Source organism: Leptonychotes weddellii, chromosome 16, assembly GCF_054177405.1.
Source record: "Leptonychotes weddellii isolate Sample4059 chromosome 16, ASM5417740v2, whole genome shotgun sequence".
Classification (NCBI taxonomy): domain Eukaryota; kingdom Metazoa; phylum Chordata; class Mammalia; order Carnivora; family Phocidae; genus Leptonychotes; species Leptonychotes weddellii.
In genome coordinates this window covers 39866358-39879903 of record NC_138384.1, presented here as the reverse complement: position 1 = coordinate 39879903, position 13546 = coordinate 39866358, and the positions used below count along the sequence as shown (strand labels likewise).

The 13546-nt window shown below is 47.8% G+C and overlaps 1 protein-coding gene across 2 annotated transcripts in view; it reads right to left on the bottom strand.

The window, feature by feature from the left end:
• The window catches only part of SPINT2 (serine peptidase inhibitor, Kunitz type 2), a 37464-nt gene that overhangs the window by 11824 nt on the left and 12094 nt on the right, over positions 1–13546 (bottom strand). The window contains exons 2-7 of one of the 2 annotated variants that reach the window (XM_031021702.2): positions 4574–4744; positions 2773–2832; positions 2197–2262; positions 1431–1484; positions 561–722; positions 172–210 (exon numbers count right to left, since the gene is read on the bottom strand). In XM_031021702.2, the coding sequence (XP_030877562.1) occupies positions 172–210; positions 561–722; positions 1431–1484; positions 2197–2262; positions 2773–2832; positions 4574–4744 (552 nt within the window). The remainder of the gene's footprint in view (positions 1–171; positions 211–560; positions 723–1430; positions 1485–2196; positions 2263–2772; positions 2833–4573; positions 4745–13546) is intronic. The other variant, XM_006750428.3, reaches the window with a different exon arrangement.

The following is a 13546-nucleotide window of genomic DNA, read 5'->3' as shown; positions in this document are numbered from 1 at the left end:
AACATCCACCGTATGTCCCAAGCTGTCTGACCACTCACGTGCAGAAACAGGACTTTCAACCCAAAAGATGTTTACGGTCAAGGATTATGTGTCAGAGACCACATGAGCCTATAAAAACACTGCAGAGCTTAGTCAAGGAAGGCGGGTGGAGGAGGGCCAGAGGCCTCTTACCTTTAGTGCCACGGGGTAGAACAGGATACAACTGCTTGCCTGAAAAAGAACACACAACCCTAAGGTCAGCTCACAGTCCTCCTGCCCTCCAGAGCTGCCAGCAACTAGGTGTTCACAAGAGGCTCTTTCTGAGGGACTTCTTCCAGCTCTTTTGAGGGTTCTGAGGCCTTGCCACCCTGGTGGGAACCTAGGACACGTCTGTGCAACAGCTGGGTCCAAAGCCTCCCTCTTCCCCACAAGGGAGCCAGAGAATGGTAGCGTCCAAATGACAGCATTGCCAAGGTCTTCCTTTTAGGGATGGGGAAATGGACCCATCCCACGGTCCTCACAAGAGGCCTCACCCACCCACCCACCATTGTTTCTTGCATTTAGGAATCAGGCAGGCTCACCAAAGCAGTGGTGCATGCACTCCTCCTTAGAGAGATAGCTGTTTTTATTGCCCCGGCACCCTCCGTAGATGAAGTTGTCACAAGAGTTCTTCTCCGCATTGAAGTACCAGCGTGGGAAGGACGCGCGGCAAGGCCCAGTGACTGCTTTGGCAGTGCAGTATTCTGGGAACAACACAACCCAAGGAGGACAAATTAGCAGGGCTCTGCTAGAGGGGCCTGTAAATACAGACGTGGCCAGTCGGGCCCACTGGACACTCCTCCATGTTTTGGGGTATCTTCCTCCTTACAGCCAGACCCCACTGGTAAGGAGATCACTCCATGTCAGGCCCTGTTCTAGGCCCTTCACGCGTACTGACTTGGTCTCTAAGAGATCTGTCGTGGGTCCCTCGTTTCATCCTCAGGAGGCAGAGCCCCCCAGCCGGGGAGAGGCAGGAGCCAGCATACCACACGGCCTCCCGCTGGGAAGTGTCCCCACCCACGGCTGTGCCACACGCGCTTCCTGCAGCCCTGGGGCGTGCCTGTGAGTTCCACCACCTGTGGAAGGTCGGGAAGCTCCGCGCTAAGCCTTCCTTAGTGGAAATACTCAGGTGTGTCTCAGCTCCCAACTAAGGAAGAAAACATGTTTTTCCCATAATTTTTTTTTTTTTTTAAGATTTTATCCATTTATTAGACAGAGAGAGACACAGTGAGAGAGGGAACACAAGCAGGGGGAGTGGGAGAGGGAGAAGCAGGTCTCCCATTGAGCAGGGAACCCGACGCGGGGCTCGACCCCAGGACCCTGGGATCATGACCTGAGCCGGAGGCAGACACCCAATGACTGAGCCACCCAGGCACCCCCCCCCATACATATATATTTTTAAAAAGTTATACCTTCGTAGTCGAAAATATCACTGGAGAGGTCATCAGAATCCTGTTTTCTGGAAACTAAAACAGAAACATCCAAGTCAGGGAGGCTAGGATGGACACAGTACACACAGCCTGGCTGGAGCAGAGACCAACAGGGCCCACTGAGGGAGCAAGGACCCGCCGGCACCTAGGAGTGGAGTCCCTTCCAAGGGTAGGCCTGTCGCCTCCCAGTCCTCAAGGGCTCTATCATAAACTGGAATGCATGCTGGATGGTGAGGCCTGCCTGTCACCTCAGGGGTCACTACGGAAACTCATCCCAGCCACAATTTCTGGGGTGATGAGGAAGATGGTCTTGCTCATTCTCTGACATAGTGAGAAGGCCCCTCACTCTCCTGGAGGTATTTTCTTCTAAAACAGAGAGAACATGCCAGTGCCTGAGGATTCTAGATGACCTTGGAGGCCAGCTTAGGAATAAAGAGTGAACCTAGGCAAAGCAGTGGTCAGGACAGTCGCAGGATTCCTGGCCCAGCAAAACTGGAAAGTGACTCTAACGAGCCAGCCAACCACTGAATAAACGCTCACTCTCACGTGAGCACTGATGTCAGAACTAGAGGACCAAAGCCAAGGCTGCAATCAGTGCAGAGCCACTGGCCAACTGGGGGGCTGCCCTCAAATGGGATGGGGGCAGAGTCCCTCCTCCACAGCAGGTCTTGCCCAACAGAGCCCACTGCCTGGGAACTGGCCTTCAAGAAAGCTGGGCTGGACTTGCCAGTGCATCTGGACCACTCACCCCAGGCTCCTGATGCATGCAGAATCCTCCAAGCATGTAGGAGGAAGGGGGCAGCTACTGTCAGCACTACAAAGCAAGTTAACACAAAGCTCGAGATCAAGGACTGCAGTGGGAATGGAGGCGGGGGTGGCAGAAGACAGAGGACTCAGCACAGGGAGGGGGACGGCAAGGACAACCGAGAACCAAGGAGACAGAAGAGGCAAGGAGAGGTGGGGTGGGCCAGTGAGAGCACAGCAGGCAGAGGCCAGGGGACTTGAGGCCAGCCCAGGGAGAAGGAAGGAGCCTGCGCTGCAGGCCACAGCAACATCCACAATGCCTTGTCCCCCAGGAGGAAGCGGAGGCGAGCCCGGAAGCACTGTAGCATCCCTCGGCCCTCTCGTCCGCTGGACAACGTGAACTCCCCAGTGTAAGGATGCCAGCCAGGAGCCGGAAGCTGGCAGCCCAGGCAGAGCCCCGGCTTGTCAATTCGGAATAAACAGACCGGGAGGTGGGAGCCCTTATACGACTCCCAAATCACACATGTCCTTTCATGGTCCAGATGGCCCTCACTCCACCTCGGTGGTTTTAAGAACCTACCACGTGGGACAGAGAAATCTGCTCCATTCCTGCTGGTGGCCAGATCATCAATGGTGTTCTCTACAAGAGGACAGACGACACAGTGAGAAAGTGCACCTCAGGAACGCCCCATGACATACAGCGAGCAGAGTTCCCAAGCAGCCGTGGTCCCACATGCCTCTCACGGTGACTCCTATTTCTCCTTTTGTGGTGGGCCCTTCGATGTACGTGCCGGACCACAAGCCTGCTGGAACTTGGAAATAAGGAACCAAGACTGCCCCTGTGGGTTAAACTTTAAGATCCCTCGCTGGTAATCAGATCAAAGATGTCTGAAATGACTTTAAAAAGACAGAATGGCTTCCAAGGCCAAATAATCTGTTTAACTGTATTAACTCACCCCATGAATTTAAAAAGGTATGCAGCAGTCTCAGCATACTCGAGGCCGCCGAGCTGTGGCGACCTGTGCAGCTATGTAGAGTTTATCTCACACGTGCACACAGAGTGATGGCGCGGGGCAGAGAGGCCCGCTGGTTAGGGAAGTAGGAAAAAGGAAGCACCGGCAGGGTCCAGGAAGGACAGGAGTTGGCCACCCTGCCTCCCCGCTGGTCCCAGCAGAGCCGGGGCAGAGGCACGGGGCCGGCATCACCTGATGCCATCAAACATCCACATCACAAACCAGCGCGCCTTGTTCTGCACCTCTCCACAGCAAGCGATCTTCTGGGAGTCCGGCGGAGAGGCTCGCCCACATGGACTAACACCACAGCAGACTCCGAGACCCGAGTGTCTGGTCCCCTGGGTAGTTCTGGTTCTCATTATAAATTAATACACTGACATTCTCATTCGGCTTCCCACCGAGGATGCCTGCTTGGCAGAGGATATGCTGGCGGAAGGCTCCAGCAGCGAGCTGCTCTGGCAGTGTTAGCTCTCCTCCCAGACTCGGGAGAGACGCTTCAACCAGACTCAGTGGAGCCACACTCAGCTGCCAACAAACAAGCTTTCTGGGCCCTCAGACTCTGGACCACCTGTAGGGAGACAGCTGTCTGCCTTCTCCCAGCGAAACTCAAGAACCCGTGACCCTTTGTAGCAACATCCTGTCTGAATGCCCACTGTTCACTGCTTGTGTTCTTACAATTTCAACTGTTTTCCTAAAAAATAAGGAGAAACTCAAACAGGCAGGCACACGTGCCACAGCTGACTCTTAGTGGAGGAAGGACAGAAAAGGTAGCAAAAAAATGTTTCCCTTTAATTCCTGCTCCCATGCCGGATCATAGCGGACAACAAAAAAAGTACAATAAATGGTATTTTCCTCAGTCACCATCTGGTACGGTTGCCAGTTGCCCCCCAAAAGGTGAGGGACTTGCCTGTATGATCCCAAAACAGTGCCCAGCCTGTTCCCTGCTCGGCGGGAAGCCTGCTTCTCCCTCTCCCACTCCCCCTGCTTGGGTTCCCTCTCTCGCTGTGTCTCTCTCTGTCAAATAAATAAGTAAAATCTTTAAAAAAAAATAAAAACATCCCCCAGGATCTCCTGGGTGGCTCAGTCATCAAGCATCTGCCCTCCGCTCGGGTCATGATCCCGGGGTCCTGGGATCGAGCCCCGCATCGGGCTCCCTGCTTGGCGGGAGATCTGCTTCTCCCTCTCCCACTCCCCCTGCTTGTGTTCCCTCTCTCGCTGTGTCTCTGTCAAATAAATAAAATCTTTAAAAAAAAAAAAAAAAGTCCCCCAGGTTCAGCCGTGAAGAATGGGCACAATTCAAAAGGCATCACATCCCAGTTAATAAACTGTCTCTAGGTTACACCATTTCCCCAGGGACCAATGTCTTACCTGTGACACCAGCACATTTCTCAAGACACTCCTCCTTGGTCATGTAGTTATTTTTATTCCCTTCACAGCCACCATACACAAACTGCTGGCAGGATCCATCAGTGACATTGTACCACCATCTAGGGGAGGAGGCTTGGCATCTTCCCTCTGTCTTCGGAACTCGACAGAAGTCTAAAACACAAAGCAGAGACCAGTTGGCTTGGCAGGGCAATCCTGCCAACAGAGAAGACACACAGACCCATCAGAGGAGGCCCACAGTTTTCCCGAGCCCCAAGATCCAGCATAGCTTCTCTGTGAGCCGTTTCTAAAGTGCTGCCACCAGGCTTAGTGATGCCTTCCTTGTTTAGGAAAGGAACACATCATCTAACAAAGATACCAACCCACCCAACTTAACTGTATTTCAGTTGCATGTTGATTCTGTCCCTGCCCCCATTTATTAAAGACGGACACCATTCAGTGTAGAAATATGGCTTTCAAAGGCAAAAAACACGGCTGACTCCAAGGGGGAGCCTCGCATTGAAGGATGTGTCTTAACCTTCCTTATCCACTGTTTGACCAGGTCAACCACTTCACACTCAAATTTCCGCAAGAGCCTCAGAAAGAAGGTCCTAACTCTAGTCCTCCCGCTTCCCAAGGCAGCTGAGGGCACTCCTCCGCTCCAGTACTTGTAACGGCCACATCCGAACATTCCAAGTGGGGCCTGGGTTTCAAGGTGCCCCCAATTGTGACCCTCCTCTAGTACAAGGGAAACAAAAATGTTATGAAATACCAGCCAGCTACATTTGCCTCCAAAAGGCCTAGATAGCTGCTGTCTCTTAAGAAGGTAGAGATAAGCAAGTGCTGGAGGTACCACCTGCACCAAAATAAGACTTTCTCCTGGAGGAATCAGGAGGATGGAAAGCAAGCTGAAAAGGGAGTGACCTGACAATGTGATTCAACGTCTGCCCTAGCACCCTATAATCTTCCTGGGATCCTGAGTCCGCATCACCTCCCTTACCTTCCCTGGCCTCCACCCACCTCTGTCTTCTGGCATGAGGGCATTCCAATCTGAGCAGGGTGCTCAATAAACATCTCAAATAAAAGTATCCCAGGGCCCAACACTTGGTTATATGCTGTCATTTACTCCTGATTATTTTCATGTTTGTTAGGTTTACTTCACTAACTAGGGGACAGCTTTCGAAAGCAGAGGGCAAGACCTCGTTTCTCCTAAAATATGTCACAATAATGGGCATGAAACCAAATGTTCCACAAAACATTGATCTATGGACAAAAAGGCTTGTAGTACTGAGCAAAACCTCAAGGTACTCTCATACACACCGATAAATCACAGGTAACTAGTGCAGCGGAAAAAGCATATTCTGAAGTAAGAAATTTTCTGTTAATTTGAAAGCAACCATCCTTTAAATCACCAATTAAAAAGTACCTTAACTGGATACTTCATATGAAAAGAATCATTTAATATGTCCAGAAAAGGCAAATCAAGAGAGACAGGAAGTAGATTACTGTTTGCCTGGTGCTGGGGTGGGGTGGGGGGGGCTGTTGGGGGATGGTAAGGACTGCAAATGGGCACAGGGATTTTTGGGGATGATGGAAATATTCTAAAATTAGATTGTGGGGATGGTTGTACAACTCTGTAAATGTACTAAAAATCACTGGATTGTATGCTGATTTTATGGTATGTAAATACTTTAATTAAGCAGTTTAAGAAAAAATAGGGGCACCTCCTGTCCATAACACATTAACCAGAATCAGCTGGGTGTGCACCTGTTGCAGGTACTTTTGACAACGTGCCAAAGGTCACAAAACATATACAATCAACAAGGCCCAAGGAAAACACCGTAGGAAAAGAGTTCTCTTGGTGTATGATGTGCTCAATGGCAGCTGTCAAATGTCTGAGGCAGCACTGCTATTGACAAGACAAGATGGAGAAGAGCCTCACAGGAACCACATATGACCCACAAGTGAAAACGACCTCAAGGCGGGGAGGACCCAACTGCTACAGAGGTGAACACCCTATCCAGTGCCCTGCCAATCACTCCGACTGCTTGGTGTCCTTGCTTCCTGAGCAGTTTCAGGGACAGTCTTTCAGACAAAGAATCCGAGACAGGAACTGCACCCTTTAAATGGGTGAACTGTATCACAGGTGAACTGCATCTCAAAACAAAAACCTGAGAGAATGCCGAACAAAGCTCGAAGCAGCTAAGATGGGAACCTCCAGACACCACAGCAGAGAATGCGACGGGCTGACCACCTACCTCGTCAAGGGTGGAAATGTGGTAGCTTTTCCTGAGCAAGGGTGCCGGGTACACGCTCGGTGCAGGTGAAGAAGGGGCTGAGAGTATATAATGAAGAGAAGACCCTATCCAGGGCTGGAGAGCAGCGATCTTAGCTAAGTCACACTGCCCAGAATCTGGCCCTCATCCCTGTCAGCTCAGACACTTGCGGTGCCCCAGCTGACGAGACGCAGGGATGCGGGTGCTTGCTGGCAGAGGGCACAGGAGGATACTGAGAAACACCGGCCAAGCGTGTTGATGTACACATCAATCAACACACCACCTCAGAAAGCAGGCCGAAATGGAGCAGGTCCCTTGGAGTCAGAATAAGGAAAAGTTTGCTGCAAGACTCCCATGAACACCCTGCTCCGTCAGATCTACCAGGCAGCCCAGAGGCGCACAGCAGACGACTCAGGACACACCTCAGTCAAGATACCACAGTCAAGGTGTGCCTCTGGGATACCTCCTTTCCTGACTGATGCCTCTTCCTGACTGGAACATTCTTCCTGTAGATGTGATGGTCTCTTCGCAACAAATCCTGAGGGCCGGGGAGGCCACTATGTCCCAGAGAGTAGCTCTCACCTGCTCTTAATGATGACACATTGACTTCGTAGTTTAAGTTTCAGAAAACAGCCTTATTTTTAGGTTCCCTGGGTGGGGTAGGAGGGGATGGAGGGTGGGGAACCTTCACTTTTGTCCCAGGGGAATTTAGAAATGTCTTTTTTTTTTTTTAGTAGGCTCCACACCCAATGTGGGGCCCAGCATGGGGCTTGAACTCACCACCCTGAGATCAAGACCTGAGTTGAGATCAAGAGTCGGATGCTTAACTGACTGAGCCACCCAGGCGCCCCTAGAAACGTCTCTTTATTAAGAGAAAACTTGGACTAAAAACACAGTTATGTCTGTAAAGACAGAATGTTGACAGTTGCTGAAGCTGAGTGATGGTCCATGTGGGCTCACAGAACTGTGTGTATATTTGAAAATTTCTGTAATAAAGACAGAAAAAAAAATCTTACTTTTTTTTTTGTTTTACACAAATTTGATTAGAGTAAAAGTAAGAGCTCCAAGTAGCAGAAAAATTGCCTGAAGCTAGGTTCCATCAAGGTGAAATTTAACCATGTGTCAGAGTCCTTTCTGCGAGTCTAGAAGCTCCCTGTCAAGTGGAGAAAATTCTCACTTTGCCCCATGCTTTTACTAACTAAATTGCTTTTAAGCCTCTATGAGAGAAATTGTTACTGTCTAGGCTTAAGAAGTGAACTCAAGGGGCGCCTGGGTGGCTCAGTAGTTAAGCATCTGCCTTAGGCTCAGGTCATGATCCCAGGGTCCTGGGATCGAGCCCCGCATCGGGCTCCCTGCTTCTCCCTCTCCCATTCCCCCCAGCTTGTGTTCCCTCTCTCGCTGTGTCTCTCTGTCAAATAAATAAATAAAATCTTAAAAAAAAAACACGTGAACTCATGAAAAAGCATCAGTGCACTCTCTTTCACTGTTCTCCACGTGGCTGGTACAAAAAGCCAGAAATACTTCAGGATGTAACATGGCCTCCATGACTTATCACCTTCTTTAAAGGGCTTTTTTTTTTTTTTCATTAAAGCACAGTACTTTGGGAGATCCAGATTAAAATAAAAATGAACCAAAGTGGGGGCACCTGGCTGGCACAGTCAATAGAGCATGTGACTCTTGATCTCAGGGTTGTAAGGTCAAGCCCCAAGTTTGGTGTAGAGATTCCTTAAAAATAAAATGTGAAGAGGGGCACCTGGGTGGCTCAGTCGTTAAGCGTCTGCCTTTGGCTCAGGTCATGGTCCCGGGGTCCTGGGATGGAGCCCCACATTGGGCTCCCTGCTCAGCGGGAAGCCTGCTTCTCCCTCTCCCACTACCCCCTGCTTGTGTTCCCTCTCTCGCTGTGTCTCTGTCAAATAAATAAATAAAATCTTCAAAAAAAAAAAAGAACCAAAATGCTGAGCATTACTTATTTCTTGAAACCCCTTCTGCTACCTTCACTAAAGCATTATGCTAGGCACATTATGTGCACTATTTCTAACAGTCACAATAAAACTGCGGAGCGGGTAGTAACACGCTCACTTTACAAATGAGGACACCGGAAAAGAAACAAAACTACAAAAAAAAAACAAATGAGGACACCGAGGCTAAGCTAACCAGAAGGAGAGCTGAATCTGAATTCACACTGGTCCGATGAGAGCTGGGCATTAACATAACCACCCCTCCCTCAGACAGACAGAAAGAAAAAGCCACACAACACGCAGTGGGAAAAACATGAAACCCAAGATGCCTAAAAGCCAAAACATTCCTCAGGGTCCTTAACACAGTCCGAGGGCTCAAAAGGCCAGGCCCTTTGCTGGGCCTGTTCATAGTCACACCCAATGACAGGGTCTCGGACCGCACCACACCAACTGGCCAAGGCTGAGGGGAACTTGGTAGGTCCAATTTTCAGGAAGTTATTCCTTAATAAATAATTCTATTACTATTAAGAGATGATAAAATGATATATTGGTTTTAGAACAGCATTGGAAAACAATCATGAGAAATACGTCTCTAGGGGCGCCTGGGTGGCTCAGTCGTTAAGCGTCTGCCTTCGGCTCAGGTCATGATCCCAGGGTCCTGGGACGGAGCCCCAGAGCCCAATGTCGGGCTCCTGCCTGTTTCTCCCTCTCCCACTCCCCCTACTTGTGTTCCCTCTCTCGCTGTGTCTCTCTCTGTCAAATAAATAAATAAAATCTTAAAAAAGAAAGAAAGAAAACTATGTCTCTAGTCCTATTTGCATGCTCACAAATGCTAGTGCAAAATGAAATACATCCTGTAAGTTTTCAATGCAGAGGAAAAACAGAGGAAAGCTGAGGAGCACAAAATTTGGAAATACTCGCTTCAGAGTATGTAAAAATGGAATTTCTGTCTTTAGGAAACCCTAACGTTCTCTTGGAAAAGCATCAGAAATGGTTAAAAATCACGTATTATCTGAAATATGAACCTAAATTACAAAACCCCAGCAGGCATTTTGAACATTAGCTATTATAAAATTGCCAAACACCCTGGTCTTAGTCATGGAAAACAGGTTCCTCCGGTTCTAAAGTCACCAGAGCTTCAACAAAGACAACAAGCCAATGGCTCAGACACCTTCACTCCATGTGCAATTGGCTGGAATAACCTGCTGTCACCTGCTAACAAGAACATCACAGGAATTTTAGGCTCCCAGGCACTGCCAATCTAATTTAACTCTATAGGCCTAAGAAGACGATATCTAATCATTCTCCAAAAAGGCACTATTGCAGTTGCCTACTCTAAAAAATTATTATTTTTTTTTAAGATTTTATTTATTTATTTGACAGACGGAGACACCGAGAGAGGGAACACAAGCAGGGGGAGCGGGAGAGTTCTGGAGAAGCAGGCTTCCCGCGGAGCAGGGAGCCGGATGCCGGGCTCGACCCCAGGATCCTGGCTGGGATCATCACCTGAGCCAAAGGCAGAAGCTTAACAACTGAGCCACCCAGGCACCCCAAAATTAAGTTATTTTAATAAACTATTTCAAACATTCTGAAAAGTACAGAAAATACTGTAACACAAGTGTATCTACTTCTCAGCTTTACCAAATTCCAACCCTTTGTATACCCCTTACTTCAATCCTACCTGCTCTCTCTTGAATCAACAACCACCTTGAACTTGTTCTTTTGTTATTTTTTTTTAAAGATTTTATTTATTTATTTGAGACAGTGAGAGAGAACACGAGTGGGGGCTGAGAGGGACAGAGGGAGAGGGAGAAGCAGACTCCCCACCGAACAGGGAGCCCAATGTGAGTCTTGATCCCAGGACCCGGGGAACACGACTTGAGCCGAAGGCAGATGCTTAACAGACTGAGCCACCCAGGAGCCCCTTATTTTTCTTATGCCCCTTCAGAGTAAGTTTACTTCTAAAACAAGTGAAAAGAACTTTCCTAGGAGCCTAGCCCTTGATGCACTTTTTACTCCCCTGGGTGCTACACCCTGAAGAAACCTGACACCTTGCCTCACTGCCTAATAAAAGCAAGCCTGGGATCATCTCACCAGCCTGAAGACACTCATGAAATGGTCCTCTCCCTCACACCCATCTGTTTTTCTAGAGCAAAGCTCAGTCAACTTTTATGGTGGGCCAAACACTGAACACAGGCAGTACTTGGTCTGCACCATAGTGTGGAAAGCAACAGGAAAATTTATATCTTCCAAGTCCTTTAAATTTGTCAAAACATTAAAAACTGTGGGTTTTAAATACATAGAATGAAAAATAGTAAAATTAATATTTACTTAGTACAGGGGCGCCTGGGTGGCTCAATTGTTAGGTGTCTGCCTTCGGCTCGGGTCATGATCCCAGGGTTCTGGGATCAAACCCCGAATCAGGCTCCTGCTTGGCGGGAAGCCTGCTTCTCCCCCTCCCACTCCCCCTGCTTGTGTTCCTGCTCTCACTATCCCTCTCTCTGTCAAATAAATAAATAAAATCTTTAAAAAAAAATATTTACTTAGTACAATCTGGCTAAAATATTAGAAACTTGAGAACTAAGGTGTTTAAATTTCTTTGTTAAAAAAAAAATTACCAAGAGTCACTTGAACAGCGCTTACGATGGTCTTTAGCCGTGTAACTTCTGATGCGGAGCAAGCGTTATTTGCAATTCATCTTAAAGAAATGTTCTACATCTTTCTAGGTTTGGATCAGCGTCCAACATTTTATCCTTTGCTATTTCAATGTCACAATTGCTCTGAGAGTTGTGTTCCTTCCACTGGGACATCATCCTTTTTGCCACCACTTTCCTCATTTCTGTGGATGAGCAGACCCTCACTAGGGCTCCTACAGCTACCTATCGGGTCTCCCAAATCAAGGCAGCGTCAACATTCCCGAGGTTGGCGAGCGCTTCCATCACTCCCCCTCTGTCCCATCGGAATTGTGCCTCCAGCATTACCACTTTTTCTCTTGGAAGCACTTTTCATCTTTTTTGGCCAATCCCCTCTATCGATTAAGCATTTTTGTAAACCGTAACACAGGATGATCACTGGGAAACAAGGAGGCAACACAACCACATGCTTTGCTGTGTGTGAACAGAGTCACAGACATACAGTGACCAATCCCCACGCATATATGTCATTTACATAGTGATCTGTGGCTGAAGAGCTAATAGCTGAAACTCATATTTGACCCAAGTACCCAGAGTTCATATACCATGGTAACTGAAATCCGTACATGTCGAAAACCAGGCAAACAAGGCTGGCCTTTCTTCAGGCTTTGTGGGTCACAGTCTACCTTCTCAACTGCATCACTGCAGTACGGAGGCAGCCTTAAGACAAACATGTAAATGAATGAGCATGGCTGTCATTCCAGTCAAACCTTACTTATGAACACGTAATTTTTACGTGTCGTGAAATATTCTGGACTTTTTCAAACACTACAAAACGTAAAAACCATACTTAGCTCGCAGGCCATACACAGGCAGCAACCACGAACTACAGTTCAGTCTCTTCTTTAGAGTGTTTATAAGAACACCCTGTTCAGATTTTCCACCCCTTTCATTACAGCACGCAGCCAGTCTTACATGTGCAGTCAGAAGCGATCAAATAGTCTCCCAGCGCTCACATTTCTTATAACAACACTGACCATGCATTCCTCGGGTTTATCCTTTGCCAAGAACTCTGTAGCACACCCCTTCCATCACTAAAAACAGCACTTCTCTTTCCATGAAAGCAACTTAGAATTCTAAGGACAATGGCCAAAGAGAAATTCTGTTATAATAATCCTCAGACATTTGAAAATCTTACTTATACACAAAAAAATAAGAGTACAGTTCACTCCTCAGTATCAAAAAGCAAAGAAAGCAATGAAAAGTCACGTAATCCAAGTGTTTTAAAGAACGGGGGCAACGATTACCACATCCACAAAGGGCTTGGTGTTCACAGACCTGTAACAGCTGAAAATTCAACGTCAAGACATCTTGTTTGTGCTGGTTAAGTAACTTGTGAGACATACACACAACAGAATACTCAGCACTGTTCAAAACAGGCAAAGGTGTGTGTGCTGGTATTGAAAATGTCTAAGACTAAGAGGAGGAAAAGCAGAATGGTTTACATATTATAATTCCTTTCTAAACTTTTAATTTAGACGTGTGTATAAATATACGTTTAAGGAAAGGGCCTGAAAGAGGGGGAGAGGCTTTTCCACAGTTTTTCCTTTCCATCTGTATCTTTCAGTACAATGTGAGTATTCTAATCTTGTGAATGCATTACTTTTGTTTTTTAAGGGTCAGCAATGGTTTTATCAGGACAGTGGATTATGGTCCCTTCTGTTTTAAAATTTCAGTTAAAAAACTTAAAACTAGGGGCGCCTGGGTGGCTCAGTCATTGAGCGTCTACCTTCGGCTCAGGTCATGATCCCAGGGTCCTGGGATCAAGGCCCGCATCGGGCTCCCTGCTCCGCGGGAAGCCTACTTCTCCCTTCCCGCTCCCCTTGCTTGTGTTCCTGCTCTTGCTATCTTTCTGTCAAATAAATAAAATCTTAAAAAAAAACAAACAAACTTGGAACTGGAGGGTATTATGTTGATTGAAATAAGTCAGAGAAAGACATGTATCATATGATCTCACTGATATGAGGAATTCTTAATTGTAGGAAACAAACTGAGGGTTGCTGGAGTGGGGGGTGGGGTGGGAGGGATGGGGTGACTGGGTGATAGACA